This window comes from Rhamphochromis sp. 'chilingali', assembly GCF_963969265.1.
Source record: "Rhamphochromis sp. 'chilingali' genome assembly, chromosome: 19".
Taxonomy (NCBI): domain Eukaryota; kingdom Metazoa; phylum Chordata; class Actinopteri; order Cichliformes; family Cichlidae; genus Rhamphochromis; species Rhamphochromis sp. 'chilingali'.
Window position 1 is genome coordinate 25,964,906 of NC_137946.1, and position 13,137 is coordinate 25,978,042.

The 13,137-nt window shown below is 41.2% G+C and overlaps 1 protein-coding gene across 1 annotated transcript; it reads left to right on the forward strand.

Annotated features, from left to right (window-relative positions):
• Positions 1–3,659: 3,659 nt before the first annotated feature.
• Positions 3,660–5,998, forward strand: LOC308387408 (uncharacterized protein C11orf87 homolog). Its single transcript, XM_080867416.1, has 2 exons — positions 3,660–3,997; positions 4,476–5,998. Exon 2 carries the CDS (start codon positions 4,562–4,564, stop codon positions 4,991–4,993), a length of 432 nt encoding a protein of 143 aa, XP_080723542.1. The 5' UTR covers positions 3,660–3,997; positions 4,476–4,561; the 3' UTR covers positions 4,994–5,998.
• Positions 5,999–13,137: the final 7,139 nt, after the last annotated feature.

The following is a 13,137-nucleotide window of genomic DNA, read 5'->3' on the forward strand; positions in this document are numbered from 1 at the left end:
TTCTTTTTAGAGACTTCTAGCTTATGTTTTGCTTTTCCCAGCGGCCTCACTAGCTGCTTAGATTCACTTACAACTGGGGTGTCAAACATAAGGCCCGAGCAGGCTGAAATTACTCAAATCTGGCCTACTGGTCAGCTTTGTAAAGTCTAAAGGAGGACATACATTTCAGACATTTAAGTGCATTGTCATAGGTTTTATAGCTTTTTCTGTTAATAAAGACCTCCCCCATGGCCATTCATACTGTACCAAATTAATTAAGTAATTACTAATTAGTAAGTTATTGTAATTCCAGTGCTAAAACATTCATCTTTCCTATGAAATATGCCCTCCATACATTAAAAATAAAAAGACCAAAAATAAAAATAATAAAAATTAAATGTTGTCAAACAATAAAAACTTAACTTAAAGAAGAAAATGCACCCTGGAAACTAAACTGAATTAAAAACATATAGTCAAAGTGGAATAAAAGTAAAATCTAATTAGAAATTCCAAAACTACAACAACACTAATTTGTGGCAACCCATAGTTTTACAGACCTGCCAGATGTTGCCGATCCTGTCTATTGACAGAATCGATCACCTGGTTACTGTGTTGCTCTACGACGTGCTGAACCAGCAGCAGCTGACACCATCACAATCAACAAGACTCAACATGAGGAACTCTGGCTCTGTCCAGGCGGTGGGAGGGGCAGGCAGCACTGGATCTTCCAGTCTGCTTGAGGTATCATGAACAATGGCTCTCAACCCTTCGATGAATGTAGGCGCTATAAACTAGAATACATGAACTCCACAGAAGCTCCTTTTACGCTTTTCCTTATCTTTTGTCATATACCTATATACGGCTAAAATGGTGGATGCTTGTGAAACATCACTGAAGATTCAAATAATGAGTTCAGCGTATGTAAAAGTAACCTTTGCACTCTAATTGCTCAGTTTCAGGCAGAATTTGCTACACTTGGCTCTGTATCATGTTCATGAGAAGAAATATAGTTAATATGGGGCATCACTTAAGGCCCAGGTTCAAGTCTGACCTGCTGCCCTTTGCTGTTCGTCTTCTCTGCTTTGACCTCCACTTCCCTGACTAATCTTCACTAATAAAGGCAAAAAATGTTTTTAAAAAAACATACCTAATATGGTTACTTCACTCAAAGCTCCAGCTGTGAGCACAGAAGCCCCACCCACCTGCAGTTCAAACCTTCTCTTTGCAAGAAGCAGCCAATCAGAAGAAAGCTGGCTAAAAAGAAGTAACAACAACTCCTCTAACAGAGGGGACAATGATGAGTTGGATGAAGGCCTTGAATTATATAAATAAAGATTATTAAAAAAATTGTGTCAATCATGGAATCATGCACAGCTACTCCAGTAGAATTCAGGTATAAACATGGCGCTGGAAAATATTAATAAAGGTTGCCTTTATAAATAATAAAACATTTCATTTCCCCTATGGGGCATCCTGTTGACGTTATTAGCATCCTTAATAAAGCAGTCTGCAACACTCTGATGGCACAGATGTAATCTGAGGCCTCGAATCCAGTTTGAGTAACTGATCCAGCATTTCAAAGGTTAATGAACACCAAAGGGCTGCACAGCAGCTCCTGCTTCTTAATATTTTTTTTTAATCATTCCAGCAATCATTTCATCGTTCCTCTCCCTGCCTTTGAGTTGAACAGCAGACATATGGTGATTACATTGCAAAATAATGTACCAGCCTGGCAATGATATTGTATCAAAGGCTGAGTGACTTTTAAAGCTGTGTTCACACCAATTTGAGAACAGTGCGAAAAAGTGAAGCCCTCTCATTCATTTGAATGACAACAGTCTAGCAACACAGGGAGGGTGTGAAGTTTATTGCCTGTTAAACCTCACAAATAGACAGCATAATGTTTACTGTGCATAAATTACCACTTTTCACACTACGAACTCAAACCCTCAAGCTGAGATACAAGGCTGCAGATTATCAGCATTACGAAACAAAAGAAAAATGGGACTACGCTCATCATGAAATAAAACAGAAGCCCACTGTTTGCATGAGAAAGCAGTATTAGTGGCATACGGCATATTCTCACAATGCTTTAAAGTCTCAGTAGGTCGAGGTGTCCTCGTTGTAGAAGCGTCTCCTCACTTCTTCTTCACCCACACTTCTATATTTGGAGTTTGTGTCACAATGCCTGCAGTAATCTTCCAGTCAGGGAGTTGAGCTTATCTCGGTCGTGATTTCAATTAGAGGCTTTTTTTGTAAACTGTTTCTACAGTCATGTGAAAAAAATAAAAATATATTTGAACTAATAAACACCTGAATTTCTTTGAAACAGTAGTAGAAGGTGTCAAAAATCAACAAAATGTTAGTTTTTTTTAGTCATAATGTAAAAGAGTTATTACATAGATAAGAGTGAACAAAAAAGCCTGACGTTTATCACAAATTCAAATGCAGAAAGTCTGAATCAAAGGTTCAAGAGTCTGCTAAACGTTTTTTATCAACAACCTCCAGAGAAAATGAGCTGTGGGTGTCTTCGTGGATAAATCATTCTACCAAGTGAGGTATATTTCAAATGATTGTCTAATAGCACGTAAACGGCAAGAAGAATCTACCAGAAGTGATGAGCAATCCTAAATGTCTTCATAGGTTGGGCAGGTATCTCAATCAGAAAGACTGTGCACAGATTTTATTGTTGTGGGAGGCGAGCCATTAAGAAGCCCATTATGAGAGCTGGACAAAACCTGAACTGGAAAAGTGTCAGTCTCTGATTGAACTACAAATTCTGCTTGAGCATAATGAGATTATATCTGTATCAAATTAAAGCTGAACCAGAAAGTGAACTTTCATCAGGATAATTATGATCCTAATTGCACTAAAAAAAATCCACAAAGAAATACACTCGGTAGTCACTTTTATGGTGAAAAACTTGCAAAGAAAACTTACAAAAATTGTATTACTTACGCCTTGCTAGGACCAGTCAGACTCCCTTCTACCTTTACTTTTCATGCCACAGATTTAAACAAAAAAAACAGTTCAGTGGAATTTTGGTCCATCGCCACCAAAACCTGCAATCCATATTTAGAGGGCTAACTGTATCTGGCTGTTCTAGGCTGATATAAAACTTCAGCAGTGTGAAGATCATGTATTTGCCCCCAGAACCCACACACTGAAGCAGATATTGATTTCCAAAGTGTTTACTTAGCAGAGTTACACCTGCGACAGCTTGATTTAATGAAGAGTTAAACTGATTTTCAGCTGTAGATCTGTGATAAATGCACAGAGATGTTCTCCGAGCACAAATCCCATAAAGTCTCATGGTAACAAGTGTAGGTGTGGAGCTTTCTAGCAACTTTAGAAGCAAATGAAATCCTCACAGCATGCACAGACCTACAAATGAATGCAATTTCTGTTATTATAAAGAAGCTTAAAATCTTCATAGCATGTAGGTTTGCAGCATTTGACTGACCACACCCTCAGGAATGCCACTGATAGCTAATTTTCCTCCTTATTTAGTCACCAGGATGATTAGTGTTTATTAGTTTGCTGATTGGAATGAAGCGCACGCACCGGGGTCATGTTAATACATAAATTACATCTCAGGGTGAAGAGGGGGGGGGAACAAACAACCCTGCCAGCTGACTGGTATAGGAGACCTTTAATGCAGCTGCAGCTCTTCATTCAGATGCTGAGTGGAGCAGCGGACGGCTGGAGGAGGAGGGACGCTTTTCCAGGAAAACCAGACACAGCTCTATTCTAATCGCATTTTTGAAAAGCCCACTTTGATGCATAGTGAGGGAGTTTCCCTCTCTACCTGAGATATTTAGCTGGGGGAAAGCGCCGTCCTAGATGCAGACTGAGCGGATTGCGGCAATCAAAGCGTCCTGAATGATCGGAGCTCGGCAGCAGCAGCAGCAGCAACAGCATCACATTGTATGAAATGCGTCACCGCGATCCAGTTTTCCCATTTACACACATCGGCTCGCCACTCACGGACCGCTTCCCGCACTGACTGTTTTATCAGGTAAGACTCCAGCTTTTTTCCTCCTCCTGTTTAAATATAGCCTACCTGCCTGAGCTGATGCAGATTATTATACTCTGCGTAAAGATGACATTCTTATCTTAAAACGCTGCTGCGTGGAGCGCAGAAAAGGGCTTCTGTTGGGTCTAAATCTCGAAGGCCTACACATTACAATAGCTGATGTATTGTCCCGACTTCTGCTGTGTCTTACATTCAAAGCAACGTCCGAATTTAATTCATTCATTTATTTTCAACCTGACCTGGGCGTATTATCTGTTAGGAGTTGGCACATTTCATCTAACACTGGGATTCAGTGCCATCACAGTGCCATCACAGTGCCACTTGCCATCTTAATTGTCTCGGTTTGGTTTTGTTAATGTAGAATGGATCAGCTAATGGGGAAACTGGAGGGCGGGTTTCTAATGTTCTGCCTCCACTGGAGCTGATCAAGCGGGTCTCGTGTGTCTTCTTTTCGGTGCAGGTAACCACATGCGCGGGCCGGTGTCACCGCGCTGAGCCCGGAGAGCACGAAGGGTACAGGGGTCAGTGAGACTTGGAGTGGCCGGGATGACAGCAAGAACCGCCGAGGCCTCGGGGCTGTCGGTGCCGCTGCACCGCTGTCACGGGGGGTTCCAGGCCAGTAACGGCACCTGCGCGGAGCAGCTCAGCCTATTTCCGCCGTTCTCCTCCACCCTCGCGCTTCTCGTGCTGGTGGCCGTGCTCGTGGGGATCGTCCTCGTTTCCCTGGCAACCTTCCACTTCCACAAGAGGAAGCTTCGGAATAGGAAGATCCAACGCGCGCAGGAGGAGTACGAGCGCGACAGTCGCAACCCCGCGCGCGCCGGGGCGAGCGGGGAGCCCGTGAGGCCGTGCGTCATCGTCCGACCAGTGAGATGTGAGGAGAAGCTCTCGTGTCAGAGCGCGGAGAGCGCGGAGAGCGGGGACGTGGAGGCGGAGGACAAACAGGCGCTGCACGAGACAGTTTCTCTTGACTGTTAACTTAGTGCAACTTCAGGGAACGAGACTGTGGAATAAACAGGAAAAGCAATAAGGCACAAAGAACTCCCACACCCCTCTGCTGCTTGTAGATGAATTAGGAAAAAAATGCAGAATACTGAGCAGAATAGGCCTAGAGGTAACATTTCACGGACACACAGATTAGCTGTGATGCCACACTCCTCCCTAAAACACCACTATTTAGCCAACTCCTTTTGGGACTATGTAAAGTATTTGCCTGCTTTGACTTTTGGGCCTCCCTCTTTCCCCTTTCCCCCCAGCCCTAAAATGTTGTTTAAACCTCAAATATGTTGAAACTTTAAATCCTCCCAGGGATGTGCACATCGTTGTGCTTAAATTATTGAGAGCTGGTGAGATAACACAGACCATAATGGCTCGCTGATCTTCCTTGGCATGTCCTCTGACACACTACCAGTATGTAGTTAGTCTATAATGGATGTTGTGGTGCTGTTAGGCAGTGCAAAGCTGCACATAGGCTATAGACAACGGCTTATTTGTTTGCTGTAGTATTTTTCCTTCAATCAAGTGACTTAGCATATTTGCATAAAGTACTGTCCTCCAATGTCTGATAGACATCTGTAGGTAGCTCTAGTTAGCCTGACAGGATGCAAAACCTTTTTGCTGTAGTTATGCACATAAGATTTTTTCTTTTTTCCTTTCAAGTGTCTTTAACGTAACTCTTTGGCGCTAATACAGTATTTTAATTTTTGAGTATTTATAATGTATTCTCTGAGATGTAATAAATTGAGAAATCTTCCAAGAGAGGCTTTCAGTTGAAGCCAGTCTTTTCTCTCTCTCTCTTTGTCTCTCCTGATCCTTAATATTGTATAATAGTGGGCCTACTAGAAATTCTGTGTCATTTATTATATGAATTCACTGTAAATGTATGCCATTATGAGAGCTGGAATGTTTGCAGTAACACCATCTTTCTGGAGTTCATTTAACCTGCCTTATCAAAGGAAAATGTGTAATATTCAAAGTTTCTAAATAAATACATGATATATATAAATACTTTATGTTAATCCCTTGAATGTGTCAGGACCACCTTTACTACTGAAGGAAATGTACAACTACACTGGAAACTGAATTGACAGGTACAATTTATCATCATGATTGCAGTACTGTATAGGTGACTGTCACGGCGGGGTGCGCCGGTGTGTTTTTTGAAACAGGACCCAAAAGCAGATGTGGACGAGGTGTTGCAGGTTTAAACAGAAAGTGATCCTTTATTTGGATGATTGCAGGGGTTAAACAAGGAACCCTAAGCAAACTAAAAACACACTAAGAAACAAATACTATGAAGGACAAGGACTATGACTATGACTATGACTATGGTGGGGATAACAGACAACCCGACAATGACATTCAGAAAACAGAGGACTTAAATAGGGGAAGTGGAGACACATGAGGAAACAGCTGACTAGGATAAACATAATGATGCACAGGGAAGAGTAAAACTAACCACATGAACACAGAACACAAGACCCTTTTCAAAATAAAACAGGAAACATGCAGACTTAGACACGACAACACAACTTAACAGGCCTAACACACATGACAGACTAGACAAGGAACCAAACATAACCACACAGACATGACGTATGAACCAGGGAGACTTAGTACAGGGGAGATGACATAACTAAGAAACAGGACTACACAGTAATCTAGAAATTAACTAGGTGAACTAAGCTAAGGCACAAATAAATACAAAAGATACATAAACTCAAACACTGGGTCGCTCGACCCAGGACCATGACAGGTGACATTATGAAAATGTTTACATTTACATTCTTACCATTGCCCAATCCTCTTGGAGTGAACAAATGACCTTCCCAAGGGTCTCTAAGAACCCATGAGCCGTGAACTACTGGTGCTGAAAGCTGTGTCTACTGAATACAAAATCACATTCACTGCATATAGGGCAATATCGTCCATACAGACCCTATCAGTCTTGCCCACAGACACACCATCCTTGAGCTCAACTTCTTTCTGCAAGCCCCATCACATCTTATTGGACATTGGTGGCCATGAGTCGGCATCAGACAGCACGTTGGCTGGGTACCAGGACACCATGTTCCTAATTGTCCCCAGCAAAAATGCTTGGGAATAAGAAGCAATCTTTGGCAAGATGCCCCCTCTGGAACATGCACTGACAGCCCGCCCATCTATCTTATCTCATTGGCATAAGTGCAACAAAATGAAGCCATTTATCCTCACAGGAAAATTGGAAAAAGTCAGTGAAAGATGACTGATGCATCCTACATTTAAACATATGTTTACTTCACAGCAATTTATAGATTTGAAACCAGAAGGTCAAACAAATTATTGACATTTAAAATAAATACGTAATAATTAGAAGGATACGGTGCATTAAATGTTGCAATTCTATGTAGCTAGATCTGGCCACAACCTGCAGCAATCATACTCATAATTACCTTGTGCAACTCTTGCCTCTGATAAATGTGGATCTAAATTTTATTTATTTGGACGTGCAGGCATCTCTTGCCAACAAGGCAGGATGAGGAAGTACACTGACTTGGTGTCAGTAGCAGTGAAAGAATGAATGTGAGTGGGCATGGGCGGATGGAGATCAATGATAACTAGATAGTTTAAATGATTGAAGGTCAGTGTCTCAGAAGAGGTGGAGGGAAGTGGAACACAGTAGCTGGGGAGGGAAGTGGGTTCACCAGCCAGGACTCTATTGTGCCCAATGACTACAAATTAGTGGAGGTCTGTGGCTAAGTCTTTTATGATGATTAGTCCCTAAGAAGGGGAAGTCTGTGGCTGTCAGTTGTGGGCAATTCGTGGGAGTGTGTGTGTTGCAGTTGGTGTACTTGTGGGGTGCTACTACAAAAAGAATAGGGTGACTAGGCTAAGTACCCAGGTGGAAAGAAGTAGCAAAGGGTGGATAAAGGTGATTGACTAATGGTAGGGAGTTCAGTATCTAAGAATGGATAGAAGGCTCTGGCTATGAATGGACAGAGAAATGGAAGGAGGTCAGCTGCTATAAAATGACGAAGTATGTAAATAAGATTGAACAGAAATGCATGGCTCAAACTGTATGAAGTACTGGAAGAGCTTATCAGCTAGACTTGGCTAGGGTTGTCAAAGTTCAGTGACTAGAAATGGTTGGAAGCTTTGAATCTTTTAAAAATCTGAGTCTAGGAACTGACAGTGGAATGGTAGCTGGGGATGGATGGAAATCAATGGCTAGGAATCATTTGAGTGTCTAGGAATGGACAAATGAATGGTGGGAAGCTAGTAACCATAAATGGATGGAGGTTACTAGATAGAAATGGACAGATACATGGAAAGATATCGGTTATAGTGAAAGAATAGTGAAAGTCCATGGATACAAGTTAATAGAAGTGTCTGGCTCAAAATGTACATGGTAATGGAAGAGCTCAACAGCTAGGTTTGGATAGAGCTGTCACAGTTCTGTGGCTAGAAATAGTTGGAAGTTAAGAATCTATTAAAAGTCAGAGTCTAGGAGTTGACACTGCAATGGTAGGATGGCAGTAGCTAGGAATGGATGGAAATCAGTGACTGAGAATCAGTTGAGTATCTAGTAATGGACAAAGGAATGGTGGGAGGTTAGTAGACAGGAATGGGTTGAAGTAACTGGATAGTAATGGACAGACAAATGGTGAGGGATCAGCAGCTAAGAATTGATGGAGGTCAGTGGCTAGGAATTTACAGAGGAGTGGAAGGGGACACTAGGTAAAGATGGAAAACGGTTGGTGGCTAGGATGGAAGTCAACAGCGTACAAAAGGAAATGGAAAAAGGGCAGTAGCTGTGATTTAAGTAAAGTCATTGTCAGTGCCTCAGAGTCACTGAGGGTTGCCAGTCTGGAAAGATTTAAGGAATTATGAGGTCTGTTTCGAGGAATTATTTAATCAGTGAGTTGAAATGGATAGAGATCAGTTGACGAATGTAAGCTGAAAGTCAATAGCTTTGAAATGGAGGTCAGAAGCCAGTAGCCGGGAATGGATTGTGATCAGTAGTCAGTAATTGGGAATGGATGGCGATAAGAGGTCAATAATCAGTAATTAATTATGACAGCTATTATCTATTATCAGACATATAGCTGCATTAGAAAGGCAGAGACAGAGGGCAGACAGAGACTTTTGTGACATAAGTTCACTTTGGGAATAGCCTACTTATCGTGTATAACCTAATTTAAAATTAATGGGGCCAGTTTTCACGGTTTTGTTGTCTCAGGAGGCATGCTCATCACCGCTCCAAATAGACTCTGCAAGGTGCGCTGGTTGGCCAGTAAGTGGAAATAGGGGCTCTAGACATTGTTTAATGTCTCAATGATGGTGCCATTATGGTTGTGAGTACTGTGTATGTCACCTAAGGCAACATGCCTTCATATAGGTCTACACATCAAAGTAAAACTATCTATATTAGCTTGCACCACCTTCTCAAAGGAAATGACTGCATTTTTTTTCTTTCTTTTTTGTCTTGTGGGATGATGTCCCAGCATAATTAGTAACTAAACATAATTTAAGGCTAAGCGGATAGAGAGCGACATCATCCAAATGATGATTTATAAATTCAATTCTCAGTTGTGAAGTAAATGAAGTGAAAATAATACAGTAAAACAGCTGCTAGTTTCACTTCTTTTAAAACATTAAAGTGACTCTACGTAGGTCAGCAAAAGGGGTGTGGCAGTTGGCATAATCGTTGCACAGAGTGTGCGCTTGTGGATGAGTGAACTTTGTGGTGTAGGATGTAGCACTTAATGGCATAACTCGAAGATGCATGGCGGGAGAGGGGAGAGAAAGAAAAAGAGCTCTATTCAGACGAGGGTGTGTGTGTGCAAGGATTTATGGTATAGAAAGATGCAGTCGCTGGTTTGGCTTGTTTCTCTGTTCCACACTGAGACATTGTTGCAAACTGTGTAGCTTGATGTTTGAAAAGAAAACCCAGAACATAAGGAATATTACCTCTGAATTGTCATGCGAAAAACAGAAATGTTTCTGCAGTGCAGGTGTAACATTACATCGAGACAGTGTGAAGATTTGGACCTTCTCCAAGCGGTGAAAGAACTCAGCTCAGGTTGTTCCTACAAGGCCTGGCAAGTAAACTACTGGGCGTGCCAATTAATGGGCTTCCGGTTGCACTCAATATAAAACCAACACTTCTGCCAACCTGCCTGCTGTGGAGCATCGGACTTTAAAGGGCTACACATTAACAGAAGCAGCATGAGTGGGGGATTAAAAAAAAAAAAAATTGAGTGATAAACACTTCACAGTCCACTGCGTCAGAGATTGGAAGATTTCTCAGTCTTTGATATGCAGCAGGAATTCACTGGAATTAAAACATTTCTCAAGGTGAAGGGATGAATTAGACGCGCGTCCGGTTACAGCTTTCTCATGCTGATAAGGCTTTGCCTGCGACTTTACAGCTCGCTCCGATTATTCCACTGAGCTGCATTAGCAGATTGGTTCTGGGCTCCATATCTCGGCTCAGAGTGATGACAAGTGTCAGTTCACTGTCAGGAAGAGAGGGAACCACTGCTCCCGTTCTCACCCCTGCTGTCAGGGTTTGAGGAGGATGATTTGTCACCACCAGTGTCTGTGTATATGCTTCATTACTGCGGGTTCAAGCTGTGACTGTGAGGGTACATTACCAAGAACTCAGGCAAGTACCTTCATGGCTCTGTGGGCAAGAAAGAAGGAATCGAAAATAAGATTTGTTCAAAGTGTGTATCATTTTTGATGTGCTGTACTGTTCTGCCCTCATTCTCCTGTAATTCATATAGGCCTCAGTTTAACTAGAACATTACTAACAGAGATGCAGTGGTCTCTAAGAAAATGGGTGTTTTAAATGGAAGCCTTAGAGTCATTGAAAGAGTGGAGTAGTCGCATGTATGTGTGTGAACTACAACACAGTGTTTTCTGATCATGATAGTATGTAAGATGCTTGGTCCATAATTTGATCTAAACTATATAAACTACTGGCTACAATTGTAGCGACCAGATGATGACTCCAAATGTCTACATTGTCTCATGCAAATTATCTCTGCTGATCACAAAATGACAGGAACGCTCATGTGGTTATCAAAATATCATGCAGGGAAAAGGGCAAAAATAATCCTTATGGTCTGCATCTAGTTAAGTTCCTTAAGAGAGGTCTGTGATTTTTTTTAATGATTAAAATATATTTTTCGCTCAAGTAAATTATATCCATCTTATAAAAATAACTTCAAGTTAAAAATCACATTCGGTGGAAAACCAAAGCCTCTTTAGTGGGAATCGAAAATTTTTTGTATTTTTGAGAAAAACTCAACCAGTCCAGTTAGCTTCTATCAAAAGATTGTAGGGAAAAACAAATAAACAAACCCCAAAACAATGGCCTAAAAGAGACAAAAGTTCTGCAGAGCTGTGGGATTTGTTACTATGACTGATACAGGCAGTCACAAGATCTATAGTTAGTAAATAATTCAATAACAACATGTTATTGATCCATTGTGAGATTTTTTTTTGTTTCTCCTGATGTTGTGTATGGCTGTGTTCCTCTTACCTTCACCTAAATAAAACTCATGTGTATTGATTTACTGTGTGTTCACCCTGCTTGGGTATTACAGTGGGTGCATTTTACAGCCATCGAGGCCCCACAGGACACCAGAATGTGAGTATAGGCCCGAACAGCAAATATGTTTCTCGAATGTAAAACGGCTCCAGTTGATACCCTCCACTGAATTTTCTCGCGGTGGAGAGGGGCTTTAAGATGAGATTACTGATGGATGGGGCTGCTGCCTGTTCACACTTCTGGAGATTAATGGCTGCATGGCTTCATGTCCTGTATAGTAATCCATTTGTGGGACACTGCATCATTTTCTGACAGCTGAATTAGGGTTCTGTGTGATTGCTCACCTTAGTTTATAGCACAAAGGCTTGGAACATCATATCCTGTGAAAAGGACAGTGACATTTTTCCTTATAAGACTGTTATGTAATGGATACACATTTCAGTCTACACACGGTGAAGTGAATTGTCAGAGGTTCTCCATTTCACAGACGAAATTAAACTATCCTTAAAGAAAACACAGATTATCGCTCAAAGCAGGAGTCTTTGATGATTTTCATGACTGGACTACAACCAGCAGTGAACTGGTTCCAACGCTAACATTATGCTGAACATTTTGATGGTTTTCTTAAGTCAAAATGGATGTGCTGTTTTTTGTTTTGTTTTTTTAATTAGGGCATTAAATAATGTTAAAAATGTTCATTTATAAATATGTGCACTCTGTGCTGTCAGACACAAATACCTCTTCTCCACTGGCACACTGCACATCTGGATCTGGTTCTAGCTTCTGAGAATGAGCCTACAGCTACTTTTTTTTCTCCCAAATATAATTTGGCTCCTACAAAAGAGGCTTTGGTCTTCCCCTGAAAGAAAATCCCCAGGGCTGTGATTTATAACCTTAAGGGATTTTTTGTTGTTGTCATTGTTTTGTTTGTTTGGTTTTTATAAATAGATATCATTTACTTAAGCTTAAAAATATATTTTGTTCACCCCCCAAAAAATTCACAAATCTCTGTTGAGTCCCAAACTTAACTCTATGCAACCCAATCAAGCTTAAGTGCAAAGCTACTACCACAAAGGCCCATTTTGAGCCACAAAGACCCATTTTTTCCAGCTGTACAAGCAGCAGCAGGGAACTACACTACCTGACCAATAAATAAATAAATAAATGAATAAATAAATTATCTGGAACTCTATGTGTCCCAAAATGAGGTCAACTAACTGCCTCCTTCCCCCCCCCCCCTTTCTCCTGGTCTGTCACTTTAACCCTCAACACACTTTCTTCACTACAAAAGCAGTAAATTCTTTAAAGATTTAAATGTTGTTTTTTTTTAAAGTAAGGTCTTATATTGCCATGAATACAAAAACAGCATACTGTCTTATTGAATCACACTGCTGTATTAATCCCCCAGCTACAAACAGTCCCCAACAAATGCACCATTTAGTCCTGCTGGAGTAATGTTTTCCAAAACTCCAGAGCGCAGCTGTTTTAGGAAAATTATTGAACCTAATAAGCCTGGAGTACAGACATAATGGGGAAATCTCAGTGCACCAAGAAAGAAACGAACATATTTTGATGCCAGAAGAAA